Source organism: Triplophysa dalaica, chromosome 4 (assembly GCF_015846415.1).
Source record: "Triplophysa dalaica isolate WHDGS20190420 chromosome 4, ASM1584641v1, whole genome shotgun sequence".
Taxonomy (NCBI): Eukaryota; Metazoa; Chordata; class Actinopteri; order Cypriniformes; family Nemacheilidae; genus Triplophysa; species Triplophysa dalaica.
In genome coordinates, this window is record NC_079545.1 from 21365966 (window position 1) to 21384193 (window position 18228).

The 18228-nt window shown below is 37.1% G+C and overlaps 1 protein-coding gene across 2 annotated transcripts in view; it reads right to left on the reverse strand.

Moving 5' to 3' along the window:
- Positions 1-2563: 2563 nt before the first annotated feature.
- fibcd1b (fibrinogen C domain containing 1b) overlaps positions 2564-18228 on the reverse strand; it is a 79355-nt gene continuing 63690 nt past the window's right edge. For both annotated transcript variants that reach the window (XM_056747340.1, XM_056747339.1), the window contains 2 exons: positions 11272-11451; positions 2564-6217 (listed from right to left, as the gene is read on the reverse strand). In XM_056747340.1, coding sequence (XP_056603318.1) covers positions 5949-6217; positions 11272-11451 — 449 coding nt within the window. In that variant the 3' untranslated portion in view covers positions 2564-5948. The remainder of the gene's footprint in view (positions 6218-11271; positions 11452-18228) is intronic.

The following is an 18228-nucleotide window of genomic DNA, read 5'->3' on the forward strand; positions in this document are numbered from 1 at the left end:
CAAAAGAAGATAAAGTACTGAGAAATAAAATAAAGATTTGCAAAGAGAAACTTCATCAGCAAGGATTTTGCAGCACATCTTTCCTTTGCAATACATACTATTTAATTTTCCACACAAGAGACAGGAAACATGATATTACAAAACAATAGCAAAATAGAAAAAAAGTCTGTTTTTGTCACATAGGTGATGGTTGTTATATAATCACAATTAAGTCACATGACCCTATGGGAAATTAACCATGATTTAACTATAGTATTTACTGAAATTTAGGCAAACCACACCAGTATAGTCTGTAAAATAGTGAAAGTGTAGCAAGCAATCACTTTGTTTAGGACAAATTGACAACAAATATACATCGTGTGCCAGTGTACCACTGAATTATTCTGCATTAAAACATTATTGTACACCTTAGAACACAGAATGAAGCAAAACACAACCTGAGATCTGGCATGCAGCTACTCTGCCATGATGATCGACACACGCTGATGACGTAACGAGGAAGGCATGCCTAGGCCTGTTGTATGTCCCTACGTCAAAACAAAGACAAAAAAACATGCAAAAAAAAGTGAAGTGCAAATAAATGAATTGGTATAACAATGGAAAAGATGTGCTGCAAAATCATTGCTGGTGAAGTTTCTCTTTACAACATTTCATTTGATCTCTTAGTACTTCATTTTTTTGCAAAACTTGCTTATTTTTCTGATGAAACCAAATTTTTCTTCAGCGATTCATTATTTTTGTTAAATTTTTCTTTTGCAAATATATGTGACATTGAATTGACTTCCTAAATGTGACAGTCACGGTTCTGCTGTCAACCACGCCCCCTACATCAGTGCCATCATCACGCTACTAATTTATTAAACACCTTATCACCTATCACGTGTGGCATCGTTCGACGTTAGAGAACTGTTACAATAAGTGAACATTAAAACATTTAACTACTGTTGTGCACTTATGTTGGGTTACTTTTAACCCATGCAGTGTTGGGTAAAGAAGAAGACAAACCCAACTGTTTGATTGTCTGTTAGATTGTAAATGAATCTATGATTGTTTTAACCCATTGTTGGTTCAAATAACAAACAATTTCTGGGTTAATTTAACTCAACAGTTTAAATCAACACTCTTGTCACATTAGAGGACAAGAAATAACTGTGTTATAAATATGTTTTTGTACTGTTCTGTAGGGATAGTCATCTCTTTTATTTCTGATCTGATATTTTTGCTGGTATCTTCACAGGGGAGTTTGACTTTATTGCATCAAAACGAGCTCATATATAGAACACATCTACAGTAGGAGTGATCTAACAAACAGTCCAATGTGTGCTTCTTCATCACATCTCTCTTTCTTGCCCACCCAAACATACATACAGATCCAGCACGGCACATAGAGTAATGTAAGGCTTAATGGATTTTATACTGAGCTAATGATATTTTCTACCCCTACAGCTACATCTAACACTCATAGAAAACTTTATACATTCATCAATTTTAATAAAAGATTTAGCAAGTTTATTATACGCCATGGTAATGATAACAACAGTTGGGATGTCTTCAAGTTGTAGTAAATGTAGAAAAAAGGTTTTCATACCATTAATGTAGGTCAAATCCGCATAGACAGACACATGCTGTTTTTAAAAAGTGGCAAATGGGAACAGAATGTTCTTTGGCAGTTGCCAATTTCTTTAAAGTACACATAAAGATTCTGGCAGAAATAAATTTAGATTTATTTATAGTGGAGATGTTTGAGGCAGCAGGTCCAGGGGGAGCAATTGAAAACGGTGTGCTTATGTAATGTGTCGACAGCACAAACTCTGAAAGTATTAAAAACGTCTGGAGAGGGCAGGAAAGATTTCCTTCTGGAGAATGGAGTGATGTGTGTAAAACTGTTTGCTCCACCATGATGTCGGCATATAGCAAAGAAATCAAATTTTGTGAATCATATTACACAGGTCTGCAGTCTGAATCGAATGGGATCAGATAAAGAAAATGTGACGATGCATTTTTCTTTGTTTCTATTGGCTGACCTAAAATAAATAAATAACTAAAATAGAGTGATTTTGTGCAACAATTATATCACATGTCATATCAAAACTGTTTGTCTTTCTTTCCTCCATAGAACACAAAAGAAGATGTTCTGAAGAATGTTGGTGACCAAACACATATCAATGCAAGTAAGTGGGTGCCAGTTAACAACATTTCTCCAAAATTCTTCTTTTGTGTTCGGTGAAGGAAAGAAAGACAGACAGGTTTGAAATGAAAAGAGGGTGAGTAAATGATGACAGACTTTTTATTTTTGGCTGAACTGTCACTTTAACTGGTTCATTTAATGTATTAATTCAATCAATAAACTCATATAATCTCTCTTGCAAATACTGAATTAACGTCTGAATAACCTTTTGAAGTTTTCAGTTATCACCAAAGTATCATTACAATGAGATCTTAACTTAGTAATTGTTCATGCAATCAAAGACACATTTGTAAAAAAAAGACAAAAACAACACAAAGATACAGAAAAGACACGCACAGAAGATGTATCTCAAAATCCATGCAGTGCCATTGCAGAAATCTATTTATTTCAATGTTATTTATTGACTTTTTAATATGCACACAATATGAAGATCCAATGTCATAGACAGAAATAACAATTAACTTTTCTTCTTTACACTTATTTTTTTGCTTCATTCACTCAATCACTCGCTTGCTCACTCACTCACTCACTCACTCACTCACTCACTCACTCACTCACTCACTCACTCACTCACTCACTCAATTACAATTAATCTTTCCTGTTATAATGTGCACTCCTGGTTTCTTCTGGTCTTTTGTCCTTTCTCGATTTCCTGACATTGTTACATCATTTAACATCTTTTCCCTTCATTCTTCAGTCTGCTAGCTTTCGTTCAGAGGATGGTTGCCACGGCAACCGACTGAAGAAATGTTATTGACAGCTGAACAGGCAGGCATGGTTAACTCTGAAGCAAATGATGACATAAAGAAAAGCGAATGATTGCAGAGTAATTCCACAGAAAGAGAGAAAGAAATCAGAGTTGAGAGAATGAGACGAGGGTATAGTGCAAAAGAGAAGGGGAAGGACTGAACAGAGACACAGAGCGACAGAGGCAACTTTGTAGTTTAAGCAGTGTGGTCAGATGAGACTCCAGAGACAGAAAGAAAGAGATGGTGTGGGGATCAAGAGCTCGCTCTGTCTTCAAGTGTCCATTTAATTTTCTCGGCGGCATCCTCAAATGTTGCATTTACTGTCATATTGCCGTATACCTTCTGTAGTAATGTGCTCATTATTTGTGCTCGTAGCTTTAAATGTTCTTTAGCATAAATCCTGGCAGACGCAATGGCTCTTCAGATCCCAGCCATGTAACAATGGATACATTCTAGCATTATCAACGGATTTCACCTGTATGTCTCACATCAATTATTTTGTGTGCTTTTTTCAATTTCCCATAAGAAAACATTTCACATGCGCTAAAAGTCTCTAAAACACACACTGTACATGAAATTCTACACATTTCTTAAAGCTCTTGGTACATTTATAAAGGTAACGTCAAAAAACTGCTCATGAAAATCTTCAATTAAAAGATGAAAGAATCAGTGTTCAAACTTGCAGTTCATTCACATGTCTACATGAATGCTGAACATCACCTTAAAATCAAATAAACACGTTTGTTAGTGTGTTAATCGTGTTACAGTAACAGTGTACATTTCTCCATTCAGAATTCATTATTACACAATTTAAAAACTGTCATCATTATGAAAATGGACCTTTATCAAAAATGGGAATAATTCAGTTTACAGGGGGATGAATAAGAGAAGAACAGAGGAGAGAAAAGGAACGAGTCAGAAACGAGCAAAGACGCAAGAACAATGAGCAGCGTAATTGTACTTAATGACACGCTGACCTTTTCGACTTCCACAGGGAACCAAAGAAAACAAACTCCAGGAGAGAGAGAGCGGAGGTAGAACAAATGAGAAGATGAGAAGAACAAAGAGAAAGTGAGTGATGTAAGTGAGGGGAGCAGAGCAATATTTGAGGAAAAGCACAATATTCAGGTCTGAGACGTCTGACCTTTGTAAAGTGAGCCGGAGGCAGTGAGCGAGCTGATACACGTGTCTGTGTTTACACTTAAAGTGGCCGTAACTCAGACACTTTCTGCATATCTCGTGTTAATCTTGGTTACTTACAGTATAGTATCGTACCCATCAAATATCAGTAGAATCTTTAGTTTGATCATATTTATAATTGTGGAAACAGCTGTACGATTATTTCCGAAAAGATACGATGCCTGGAGGGATGGGGTTGGAGAAATGTTACCGCGTGCGGTTCTTCTCCGGCATCTGCCGCTCCATCTATCAGTTTCAAAAGATCTCCAAATAATTCTGCATTGTTTCCACCGATTATATAACATCCATCACCCAAAGGCAGTGAACTAACAAACACAGCTGAACTTCACAAACGTATGCTCTCTCTTCGTCACACAAGTGAAAGTGACGTGTGTGCATACTCCTTCTCCCGCTCTCCTTGGTTGACGCGTGGGCATGCTTTTCCGGGAGAATTGTCCAATAAGGGACAATTCGTTGTATTTTCATGTTCGAAAAAACTTTCCAAAACTTATGAATGCTGGGGGAGTGTATCGAGCACAGATCTACTATACTAGGTCATACGTCCAACTTGTTTTTGTCAAGTTGACCATGTTAAGGATGAGAAGCCTGCATGTTTAACATTGTAAAGAAGTCAGAATGCATGAAACACCATTGCATCCCCCCTTTAAAAGTGAATTTGGGGTGAGTTGGGCAATTCATTTAAATCAAAATCTCACGTATGCGCACGCCCTCCGTCCAAAGAGCAAGTAACACATTTCCTACTCTATGGGTGTACAAGTGTCTTCGAGGGAATGTTTGGTAAGTAAACACTCAATCAGCAAGTACATTGAGGCGATAAAAGATCCCGAAGAACACTCCAGCTCCACTAAACTGTCAGAAACGCACTCTGGCGACATGTGGACGGCATCACATTTTTCTTATATCTCTGCCTCTGCTGCCAGCCTACTTCTGTGTATGCGTTAGATGAAGAGCCTGGATGATGATCACTTGGCAATGGCGATCACACAAAGTGGCCAATGTGCTTGTTAATGGGCTGTCAGATAGATGAGCTCCGCTTACAGAGACAAACTCCCTCAGAAACCTCTTTACTCTCTTTAATATACTTCTTGCTCTCTCTATCTCTCTCTCTCTTATTTTTTGCTTGATTTCTGCAATATCCTCATATTTCATATCTAAACTAGCATTCTATTTTAAACACAGATTTTGGGAGATTTTGGGTTGTGTCCCAAGTGGCACAGGTACGTCTGTAAGACGTAAGCTAAAGATCTTACAGACATCTACTAGATGTCTGAATGACATCTGACAGCAGACGTCTCAGAGACGTAGGCTATTGCAGATGAGCAATCAAAATAATACGTTTTGCAGATGTACAGTAAATGCAGGCATCAGATGCGTCTGCCACACGTTTATGGGGTGAGTTTAACATATTAATTATATTTAAATGGTGTGTGTATGAAAATAACATAAAGCCCTTTACTGACTTTAGAAACCGTTCCGCCATTTCTTTGCCATTTATGAATTACCTAGATAATGGTACAGTTGATTCACTCTGGTTGTTGTCAAAACAGCTGAGTCAGTGCTGGGGTGTGTTTCCAGAAAACTTCAGGGTTTTATGATTAAAGATTGTAACATGGAGGGCTTACAGCAGCCACACAACAGCATGAGTTTACCCCCAAATGAATAAACAAACAGCCAACGGATGTGCTAAGCAATCAACACAAACTTTCTTTCAGATGAAAAACAACGAACATCCTTGCTGTTTTCCATATAGTTCCATATCAAAGTCTTTTAAACATGTATTTTTGTACTTCTTCACATAGTAGCGTTGCTTTTTACTTGGCCTCCCTCTCTTCACGCGTTGGCCGGATTTTCATTTCGGTGAATTTCAGCGAGTACTGCCATCCCGTCCAGGACGACCACTCGATGCCGTCGGCGTACGAGGTGTGCAGTCCGCGCAGGTATTGGCCGTTCAGGTTGGAGGTGTGGCAGTTGCGGTACCACCAGGCGCCGTGATAGAACGAGGCGCAGTTGTTCTCTGAATGATCGTTGTCTCTGTCCTTTGTGGTGAACTTCATTCCGTTGTGCTTTAGCAAAGAATCACCTAGGCAAACACACACATATACACAAAAGAAGAAGGAAAAGAGCAGAAAAGGAGAATTATAGAAGTTGAAACGCCGCTGACTTGCAGTATTCTTAATAAGTGCTACGAAACACAGAAACCCATTTCACACACAAACACACACCAATGAATACAAACGACCACAGACACAGATGTGCAGATAGTTTCCAGCAAACCTGCCTCATCTCCATGGCTCAGACAAATGACAAGAGCAATTTCAGCATTTTATCTCATTTCAGTGTGATTTATGCCTGTAGCGTTACCAATAGTGTACACTGACATGACAAAAAACCCCAATTTGGTTCTCTGGATTTCTCCTCGCTCTTGTCCTCATGCTAACTTCCTTTAAGGCTGTATCTATTTCAGCACTTTAAAGAAAGAATGCCTTACACTTACACTGTGGTGAATTTGGATTTCTGATAATCCACATCAAGCTGTCTCACACAAACATACGCAAATGTGCAGATGCTGCCACATAATTATCTGAACAAATGTGTCATGTCTTTTACAAATTCTCAAGGTGATACTTCTCAAAATTTCCTGAAAAATATCATCAAACTGCAATATATACACTCACCTAAAGGATTATTAGGAACACCATACTAATACTGTGTTTGACCCCCTTTCGCCTTCAGAACTGCCTTAATTCTACGTGGCATTGATTCAACAAGGTGCTGAAAGCATTCTTTAGAAATGTTGGCCCATATTGATAGGATAGCATCTTGCAGTTGATGGAGATTTGTGGGATGCACGAAGCTCCCGTTCCACCACATCCCAAAGATGCTCTATTGGGTTGAGATCTGGTGACTGTGGGGGCCATTTTAGTACAGTGAACTCATTGTCATGTTCAAGAAACCAATTTGAAATGATTTGAGCTGTGTGACATGGTGCATTATCCTGCTGGAAGTAGCCATCAGAGGATGGGTACATGGTGGTCATAAAGGGATGGACATGGTCAGAAACAATGCTCAGGTAGGCTGTGGCATTTAAACGATGCCCAACTGGCGCTAAGGGGCCTAAAGTGTGCCAAGAAAACATCCCCCACACCATAACACCACCACCATAATTGAATTAATGAGAAATTAAACAGGTGTTCCTAATAATCCTTTAGGTGAGTGTATATGGTCTTGAAAAAGAAGTATGGATCTGTTTTATTTTTATATAGCTGCAGTGAAAATAAGAGAGCACTCCAAAATGATTTCAGTTTTTCTGAATGCGCTTTTTATAGGTACGTGTTTAATTAAAATTACTTATTTATTGCTTAATAATAATTTCCTTTTTTACTCCTGAGGTTTTTCTCTTGAAATCTAACTAACTAACAGAAATGCTGATTTAAGGCAAAACTCAAAATTTCTGTGGCTGTACTGAATATTGTCAGATCAGTGGTCCTCACACTTTTTTGTTGTAAAGCCCCCCTTAGTGCAGGGTGCATCCCCTTGTGGCCCTTCAAATAAAGACTTAATGCAAAAAATCTTATGCATATTTACTTTACAAACTTTAACATCAAATTGTTTGGTTGGTAGTTTTATTTTTCTGATGTTTGATTGCACCAAATATATGATCAATTTCTATCTTTAATAAAATGGCACAAAAACTGTTCCCCCCTGGACCCATCCACGGCCCCCAGTTTGAGAACTGTTGTAGATCATATGAAAAGTCCTTATTCATGTTAACAAGCAATGTTCTGATGACACCAAACCAAACAGACTTTGAGTCTCAACAAAACTTGATGCTAAAGGGCTAAACAATTTTTTTGTCAAAAAGTAAAGAGAATTTTTCTAAACAAAACTGTAAAAGAGCTAGTACACTGAGAGAGAGGGCGAGAGAGACGGGGACAAAAGAAGAAAGTGAGAGCGATCTGTATTGGGTTGAGTACAATAGAAGTAAATGTCAGATGGTATAATGCAGAGGTGCTAAAGCTCTTGGCCATTCTATAGTCCTGTTAAAAACCCACTGCTTTCATCCAGTCTAAACGAAAAAGATCTCATACACAGTTCCAAGGCGATAAGCACCCATTCCTCTCCTCTCATATGCCCTTGAACATCTGCTGTCTTCTGATTCACAGTCAGTTTTTCTCACTAACGTCAAAGACAATGAACCGAGCACTGATCCTAGACGGCATACCAGTGCTGAATTTCTCTCCCGGAAACGCGCGTCTTTCAAGCTTGACAGATTTCGTCTACAGCTATGGAAATAAGCCATTAGTCACACTAGGGTCACATAGAGCCTACAGAAAAGATACTTGTATAGATGTCTTGACATTTCTGCATTAGGAGCTTTATATCAACTCATGTCCTTGCAACCCCCCCGATTCGCTCACCTGCTCTTGGGAGTCACTATTCATTTGTCAAGGGGATATTACCATCTCGCAAACCCTTAGGTTGTGATGTGGTAACACCATTTCTGAAAAAGCTGAGCCAAATGTGCATGCCGCATAAAAAAGTTGCTGTAGCGAAGCGCTGGTCTGCGTGTGTATGTGCGGCTATGTGCAGTTTGTGCTCACATGCTGGAGCGAATGTGGAGTCACCTTGACGCTGTCGGATTTTGACATGCATTAGGCCTCACCAAGCAGGTCCAAAGGAGATGCCTGTCAAGCTCCGATGCAAATAATCACAATAATAATCTCGGCTCTGTGATTAGGGAAGAACTGTCAGAGAGCGTGCAGGAAAGCCAGCAGCTCAAGGGCACCAAGATGCGGTCCAGCCGAGACCACCTGCTTTACTGACAGAAACGCTCCGGACACGATCCAATTCACGTCTGAATATACCTGCTGTAAAGACAGGGATTCTCTCACCTCTCCTTCACACTCTTTTCTTGGTATGTTTTATGTCTCTCCATATTCTCTGTTTCTCCTTACCGTTCCACCTGTCCTCGGGTTCAAACACAGAATGCACTTTCTATTTCTGTTTATCTCTTTAATCCTCGATGTTTGTTACAGGTTAGGAGGAGGTTTTCAATCTGCTCGGCGGAGATGCAGTTGTCTATGTTCTTGACATTTCAGTCAATGGTAGTAATTGATTTGGAGGCTTATGGTCACCTAGACACATGTGTGTGTTTGTGTGGGTTATTTTTAGGAGGAAATGTTATACTGACGGGTCCAGACGCCTGAGACCACAAGTAACTATTCCCCCAATTTTTGGTTAATATTTCAGCATATCAACAAGTTAAATTGCATTTGAAGAGTTTGGTTTCAAAATGAGATAAGTCTGTTTAAATAAACAAATTAATATCTAAAATCATGTATTTTTATTGTGCATTCCAATTATATCAAGTTGGTTTGTTTTCATTTAAGCCATAATAACTCAAGACATACAGCTACATAACACAATAAAAAACATTTTAGATTTTTTCTTAAATCAGAGTTATCTCATTTTGGATCCAAACTCTTAATTTTTACTCATATTTGAAGACGTACTGACAGCATTGTTTGTCTTATGCAAATTTGAAGAAACTAAAAATAGAAGAAAAATAGTGCCTGCACCTAAAATCTAAAAAATACATCTGAAATATATTTCATGTCGACGGTTACAAAGCAACATCATAAAAAAACGTTAATGCGCATGCACATGTTCGTGGATTGCTCTTAACTTCCGAAACACATTCACAAATAATAGAGTGCCAAGAAAATATTTCCGATAACGATCAAAAGAAACTGAGAAGAACCGTTACTTGGCTAAACTTAACTCTCCATTATTGTGAATTTAGCCTGCGATACCAACCTCAACTCAAGAAATTGTTTATTTAATAAAATAAACATTCAACAAAATTTAACAAATCATTTATTTAGGACAATTATTATACAACAAAATGATAATATAAATGATCATTAACATAAATTAAATATAAATAGTTATATTATTAAACTAGCAAAACCAATAAACAAACAAAGACCGGAAGTTAAATGCAGTCTAGGCGCACGTGTCCGATGAAACGGTCTATAATAGAGTAGTTGCCAAAAGTGATGTCCAATTTTGAACAATTGACATTTTCACCTTTTAATAAAACATTTGATTAAATATGCATTAGAAAGTGGTGTGCTTGGAGTTTAAACTGGAGCTCAGTTTTGAAAAAAAAATGGGCAATAAATTACACAGAACATGTGTAAAGTCCTTATATAAAGGAGAATGACTTAATATATTACCACACAAGAGGATCAAAAAATATTCATAAGAGAAAAAATGGTAGTCAATATATGCTTTATTTCCAGTGAGTTTTTTAATGCATTTGTTTTTGGATATTTAAATAAAACCCATATTCCCTGACACTCTTTAGTTAGCCTTTATGCCATATAATTTTCTTCACTAAATACCTTAAAAGTTTTGCGTTATGTTCCTTTTGTACAAACACCTTTGCCGCCTTATTCTAACCTGAGGGTGCAATAAAAGCAAATATTGTCCAAATTCACCATCACTCTCGGCCACAACAGCATTTTTCATCACATCATTTACGTCAACATCAATTTAAACGCTAAAACTTTGCTTGCTTCAGGGTTTAAAGCAGGTTTCAAATCCCATAGTTTAAAATGAACCTATTCTGTATATTGTGTTAGCGGGTGACTAAATGAGTGCATTAAGTGCTTTAATTACTCTGTCTATGCCAACAAACGCTGAGATGGACCAATTATCTATACAAATAAACACTTATTACTGGTGACAGAGATTTAATCTTCTCAACTGATTTGCATACCGGGTCCTTCAAAGTTAAACTTGAATATTGGAACACACGGAGGCAAACTAATCGTACAATAATGGTGACAGTGACCCACGGTTATTACAGTTACAGTTGTGCTGTACACTCTTTAAAAAAAGTTGCTTCAAAAGGTTCATACGATGCCATAGAAGAACCTTTTGGTTCCATAAAGAACCTTTAACATCGGAAGATTATAAAAAGGTAAGAAAGAGACGGTTCTTTAAAGAACATTTGACTGAATGGTTCTTTGTGGAACAAAAATTCTTCTTTTATGGCATCGCTGTGAAGACCATTTTAAGCACCTTAATTTTTAAGAGTGTATGTGTTTATTATGTGTGATTGTATACCTGCAGTTCCAGTGTATTCAGCGACGGTCAGGGGGTAACCGTCATCTTCTGGATCAACGGAGAACAATCCAACTCCAAACACAGCATATTGCGCAAAGGCCGTGCTGTTCTCAAAGTCCTCCAGATCTATGCGCAGCTCGTAGTTGCCTTGAATGGTGAGAGCGTGGATCTGTTTCAAACCTGAGGAGAGAAAGAATCATTCGTTTGACATCATTGTCATTTTTGTAAACCGCAGGGATTGTTATTAGATTAACTGTGTGAATGTGTGTGTTCTTGCATATAAAAGAATAAAGAAAGGTGAAGCTCAATTATCTTTTTATTATGCAGAGCAGTTGCATACTTTAATTCATTGCATTCGTGTATGGATTTTTTGAGTTACACAGAAAACAACCCGGACCTGAGGGAGATTCAGTCTTGTCAAAATTCGTTGTTTTGTAAATCAGCATTAGACCCATAAGCACCTGACAGGAAGTCTTGCTGTGTCATCCACAAATATAAATACAGATGTGAGCTCTCAAACTTAATTAGATGTGTGAGACATAGTGAGCGCTTTCACATGAGCAATCTCATGCTTAATAATAACATAACATTCTAACAGCTTAAACTGTATTATTTTATTATGTAAAATCTTGGTTTGAGCATGTAGATATTTGCCAATTACACCAATTTCGCTAAGCATGTAAATGTCTATAAAGGCGAAAATGTGTCTTGAGACTATAGTTCTGTTTATGTTTAGACTATTTAAACTACCCGGTCTCAACAATTGCGTATAAATAACATGTGTTGCATTATCGTGTAATACGTACGCCAAAGTTCCATTTTGCATGCATATGATACGCCAATGTTTGCGTGCACCTGGGTGGAGAGCAGCCATTTTTAAACTTACATGAAGATGAAACACTGAAATAATTAAACTAATACTGTTAGGTTTAAGGTTTGATTTAGGGTAGAGGTTATAATATGCACGCATGCTAACATTAGGTTTAGGGTTTGGGGACAGGTTAATGAGACAAATTGCTGTTTAATATGCACACACGCTAAATTGGCGTATCATATGCACGCAAAAATAGGCATGTAGTATGCAGGCAAAATCAAACTTTGGCGTACGTATTACACAATATTGCATAGCTCGTGTTATTTATACGCAATTCATGAGAATGGGCTGATTTAAAAAGACATTTAACATTTTCCGTATGTGTTTAGTGGGAATCAAACCCATGACCTTTAAGCTGCTATTGCAATGCAGTGCGAATGAAACAGAAAACAGAAAATAAGAAGAAAGAAATAGACAAAGACATTGCATAAAAGTGTCAGAGGTGAAGAGAAAAATAGCCAATAACACAGAGAACCACTCACAGGCTGGTTGACATGAGCACATGCTTGTCTCTTTTCCCCATTCCAGGAAAATTATCTAAAAGAATTTATGTTTGAAAAGAGGAAAAGAAACTTGATGCTTACACATGGAATTTACATAACTTTAATTCAGACTTAATTAAAACCCTTGAGACTTTCCCAGAGGTGCGTTTGGAATAATTAAACATTGAGGGAGTTTACGTCCGGTTTTTCTTCTGAAAAAAGGACCAGAGAGATGAGTCTGAGCGCATTAAACTCAGGTGTGCTCCAATTTTAAATTAACATTATTGTGGAGATAGTTTAAAACTAAGAACTAAGCAGCATTTTGTATGGAATTATCATACTGATTGCTCAATTAACTAGCGAGAGGTAATGCCAGTTTGAGTGTGTTGCCTTCATCAGGTGAATTTTCTTCCTTGATTATTTCAAAGCATAGATTACGGAAGAAGAATTTGCACATCAGAGCAGGGAAACATTTTTCATTTTTATGTCGTTCATGCTATAAATTCACCATTCTTTATGTGTGTTTTACTGTACAAAAGCATGCTGATACATTTTGAACACGTCAAAGAAGTTACAAGTTAAGACCACCTCATAAATGTCTTCAAAAAGTTTCTTGACACATACACACACAAACACACACACACACACACACATTGGGAAAGGATCATATATACCCCTATTTCTCTCTGTCCTACAAAACCTCCTGTGTCTTCAGTGAGATGCCCTGTATTGTGATACTGGCAGTCAAAACACTGAAGCTGAACTTCCTGTTTGCCAGTAAATATAAATAGGCAGTGATATATTGAGGTAGAAAGTGGATTGTGTGTTGAGCGCAAATTTAGGGGAGCAGTAGAATAAAAGCCTTCAGGCACGAGCTCTCACACAGCACACCTGTGATAAATACCACTCTAAAAATGACATATTCCTGCAATTATGCAGGTAAAAATTGGGTCAGAGCAATCTATAACATTTCAAAGCTCCCCTGGGTACCCCCTACACACACCAACACACTTTAAAATATTGTACAAAGACCAGCAGAAAAAAATACACATAGGAAATATAAAACCTTTAGCGTTAAACGTGCAAGCACACACACACACACACACATGTATGCGTGCACACACACACGTTAAACTGTTACTCTCTTTAACCCTTGTGTTTTGCTAAGGTTTTATGTTCATGCTCCTGGAGACCCCAGTGATGATTTGTAAAAAATAATGTTAGTAATATTTCTCAGTTAATTATTTTAATAGAATCCCTTAATCTAACCACACAAACATATTATCAAGCTTAAGCAAGCACTTTTCTTTTGTGAATGGTTTCTATCTGACCCCAGAAAAAACAACACAACATATGGCAGATATAAATACAACACTACAGGAGTATTTAGCATATGCACAAACAAATTATTTATTTACATGTCATACTGTGACTCTGAGCCTCAAATATATGTTTTTATAAACTGAGGTTGTTTGAAACATGTTATTACACTAAAAACATTGTTTACATGAATTAATGTAAATTTAAGTAAATGTCACAAAACATCCACCAGATACATTGTAATAAAAAGGTAAATGACCAGACATAACGATTTAAACTACAAATTCATTTTTCAACCGACAAAAAGTGTACTCTTTATACAGATTAAAGTGGTAAAAGTCTTCGATTTGCAGCTAATTAGAGTGATACAATCGTCTGGCTCATTAACAATTCATACACCGTGCCGAGCTATATTTTTCTTTGTGCCACAGTAAAAGGTTCAAATATTAATGATTTATTTGCTTGGATTTGAAAAGTATGTTTCAAGGGAAATGCATTGAGTGCTTATAAATATCCCCCGAGCCATTCTCCATATTCACGTGGTTTCACTAAAAGAAAAAGACACAGCGCTTGAATCGTTACAATATCTTTTTCTCTTTCTGCCTATTTCAGTGACATTTCTGTGAGTTAAAATATTCATCATGCCTTTTCTCCGTATGTGACGCTGCGCAGAAGAAATGAAATAGTAAGAAGAGTGAAAGAAAAAAGAGAACTCTGTACAGAATGTGAAGTGTGTATCTTCTTTAGAAGGGGGAGAATAGAGCCATGCAGGGCAGAGGAGAGGATTGGAAACGAAGGAGATGACTTTTAACACCTGTCTATTCTCAATTCACTCATCAAGACTAGAAACAAGAGGAAAGGATCACCCATGGACTTTAAAGGGAGAAGCTCACAAGGAAAACGAAATTTGTGCAAGCACATGGACATACAGTAGTATCCGCACACATATAAAACTTTTTTCCAATTATAAACTGTATACAGGGCTTTGGCTCTATAAGAGTGTCAATATTGTGACAATAATTGTACTATTAATAACTATGATTATTGATATTGTGCTAACACCAAACATGTGATAATAATGGTAAAATTTCAGTGCCACAATAGTATATTGCAGTTTTGCACATGTTTAACATGTAACCCTTAAAAGGGTAGTTCACCTTCAAAAAAAAGAAAGAAATACAAGTATGAATTGACAAGAGGGCATGCAAATAAAGAATAAGAATTGTCATTTTGAAGGTGAACTTTTCCTTTAAGAGCTATAATTGTTATAAACTCTCTCTGCCTTCTCCTTGAATTTTTTGTATGATTCATTGCCCGAAAAAAGAAAAATGCTAAATAAACAAAAAACAAATTTAATTTGACTTATTTTGTAAAGCTTAGCATAACTAGAAAGATGTGTGTAATAACTAAACACCAACAAATATATTGATTTTCAGTTGCTTTTGTATTGTTTAAATGCTTGTTTTGTTATATTTTAAATAAGTTTAAAGCCATTTTGAACCCCCTTTGGAAGTTTGTTAAAGCCCCCTGGTCCCCTGGTTAAGAAACACGGTTTTATTGAAAAAACTGGAACTGTAATTCATCAAATATCGATAATGTAAAGAAAATAAGTGTTAAAATCAGGCATAAATTGGATGTTCTGCATTGTACATCTCTAAAACACTACTGTCTGGATTTCTCGGAAGTGATGCCATATAACCATAACCAAACACTCAGGAAGCTGCCTGCAAACTGGAAAATTGCTTCATGCAAATTCATCTCATCCTGATTTTATTTCTTCACAGAAACAAGTGTAAAAACAATCCAGACATCGCATTGTATGGCCTCAATTGATGGTCGCAGTTGTTTTGTTTTGAGAAGCACAGCAGGATGAAGAAACTGGAATAAGACAGAAGCCCTGAGCTACACCAGAAGCTCTGGATCAATGTGAATGAGATTGTCACCTTTTTTTCTGTGTTCCAAAATCCAGTTACAGAAGGAAAACCGAAGCTTGAAGAGCGACTCAGAGAAAGTGACACCCCTGAGGAAAAAAGCTGCTGTGTGGTTGCTAACTCAGTTCCTGACACTGTGTCACATGTGTAAAGATATTCAAAAGCAGTCTGCAGACGGTAGGGAAAGAAAAATGACTCACACAACCCTCAGGAAGAGCGTGTCTGATTTGATACACCACATGCATTTTCTGCCATACTGCAAATTTAGTGGTGTTAATTAACCAAAATGATCAGCTTTCTGACTGGCAAAAAAAATCTGGTTTTAAAGAGGCAGTACAAATATATAACTTGAAGAGTATACTGTATTACAGAACAACATTATTAACACAGTCTCCATTTTGCATTAAGATTATTTCAATCTTAGAATTTGAATCAAATAATCCTTTCTAAAAGACTTTTTCCATGAGTTTTCGCAATAAATATTATCAAAAAGGTTGAAAAAACCTACGCTTACTGCCTATTACATGATCTGCAGCCATGTGGCCATAGCAACAGAATAGCAAACATGGAAATGAAGATGATATCACAGGGGTCATATTTGCAGAATCACAGGTTGTAGAGATTTGGTTTGGTACTAGTGACCAGGCCCACACAGAATCTGTATATACAGAACTGCAGATATCATAAAACCCCATTTTGGACTAAATTTAAGGCAGCACTCCTTATCAAGGATAATAATGCCAGAATGCACAGCAATGAGCTGAGTGAAAGGTTTATAAGGCTTGAGAAAATGATGTAAATGTACATTTAAATCAGTAAGTAATGAAGTGTGTAGATTAAAAGAATCATTTAAATTGTCAAATATTGTAATTAACACTGTTAAAATTGTAAAAATGTAATATGTTTACAATTACACTGTGGTCTATACACCAATACATAAACTGTAACACATTTTAAAGGGAGAGTTAAGCCCAAAATAATCATTCTGTGATCCTTTTCTTACCCTTGAGTTGTTCCAAATTTGTATACATGTCTATGTTCCGATGAATACAGAGAAAGATATTTGGAAGAATCCATGTAACCAAATACTTCTTTCCTACATTCTTCAAAATATATTTTGTTGTGTTCAACAGAGCATATACATGTATAAAGCCTTTTTTCCTAATATGGCAGTCAATAGTGGCCAAAAAATGTTTGGTTACAAGCATTCTTTCAAATATCTTTCTCTGTGTTCACCTGAACAAAGACATTTATATCAATTTGGAACAACTCAGGGGTGAAGACAGAATTTTCAGTTTTGACTTAACTGTTCCTTTAACATAGGGCTATGCTGCAGAATTTTGCATCAATTTTCTCTCCAACAAGTGCTGAACAATAAAATAAATAACATGCAGAGTGATCAAAATGCAGGAAAACAAGATTTACAGAGATGGTTAGTTCACTAATGGAGGCTGTTCGGAGTACATAATGAGAGGGGGTGAACAAATTAAAGGGGGTACAAGATTTGCAGAAATGACAAGGAATTCAAGTAAATAGCAAAAGCCTCGTAATGTGTGTTTAAACACAGCTTGAGAGGTGGCGACTGGATTATAGTTCATTCTTACAAAACAAACTCACCTCGGAAGTGTCTGCATGACTTTACTTTCACCTCTTTGACACCGAAATGAAATGAATGCACTCACTCACTCACTCACTCACTCACTCACTCACTCACTCTCTCTCTAAATACATCTTTCATCTCAACATCCTCTCTCTTTCCCCTTCATTCTGCACTTTCTTTTTATGCGTATCATATTTCTTAGCAATATTAAACTCCAATGACACCCATAGTCAGTGCGAGCTGGTGCATTATGGAAAGTGCACTCGCTGTGCTCGAGTTGTGTGTGAGTATGTGGGAGGGTGTGTTTGAGTGTGTGAGAGAGAGAGAATTATGGTGGGGCAACTTGTGAGTCTGCAAAGAAAATGGATGCTCTTTGTTAGCCCGCTATAATTCATGTTGATATAATTGATCCAAAGTGTGGGAACTTACAACCGGAGAGGAGAGAAATAAAAGAGAAAGTGCTGAGAAAGAGCAAGAATGATGGAGGAAGTGAACGTCTAATGTCTAAATAGGAAGTGATAATGATCTCTTGTCTGCTTCAGTTATATCTTCCCTCCAGTGATAAAGGAGCTCCGTTTAACATGGGTTATTCAATCTGATGAAATCTGATTTACGGTGAATAAAATCAATTTCAATGGATAAAGCTGTCAATGACAGGGCTCCCCTATAATGTGCCCAGAAACACAAAGAAGGCGTATCTGTTGGAGCCATGACTTGGTGAACGTGCCATGTGACTTAAAAAACCCACTG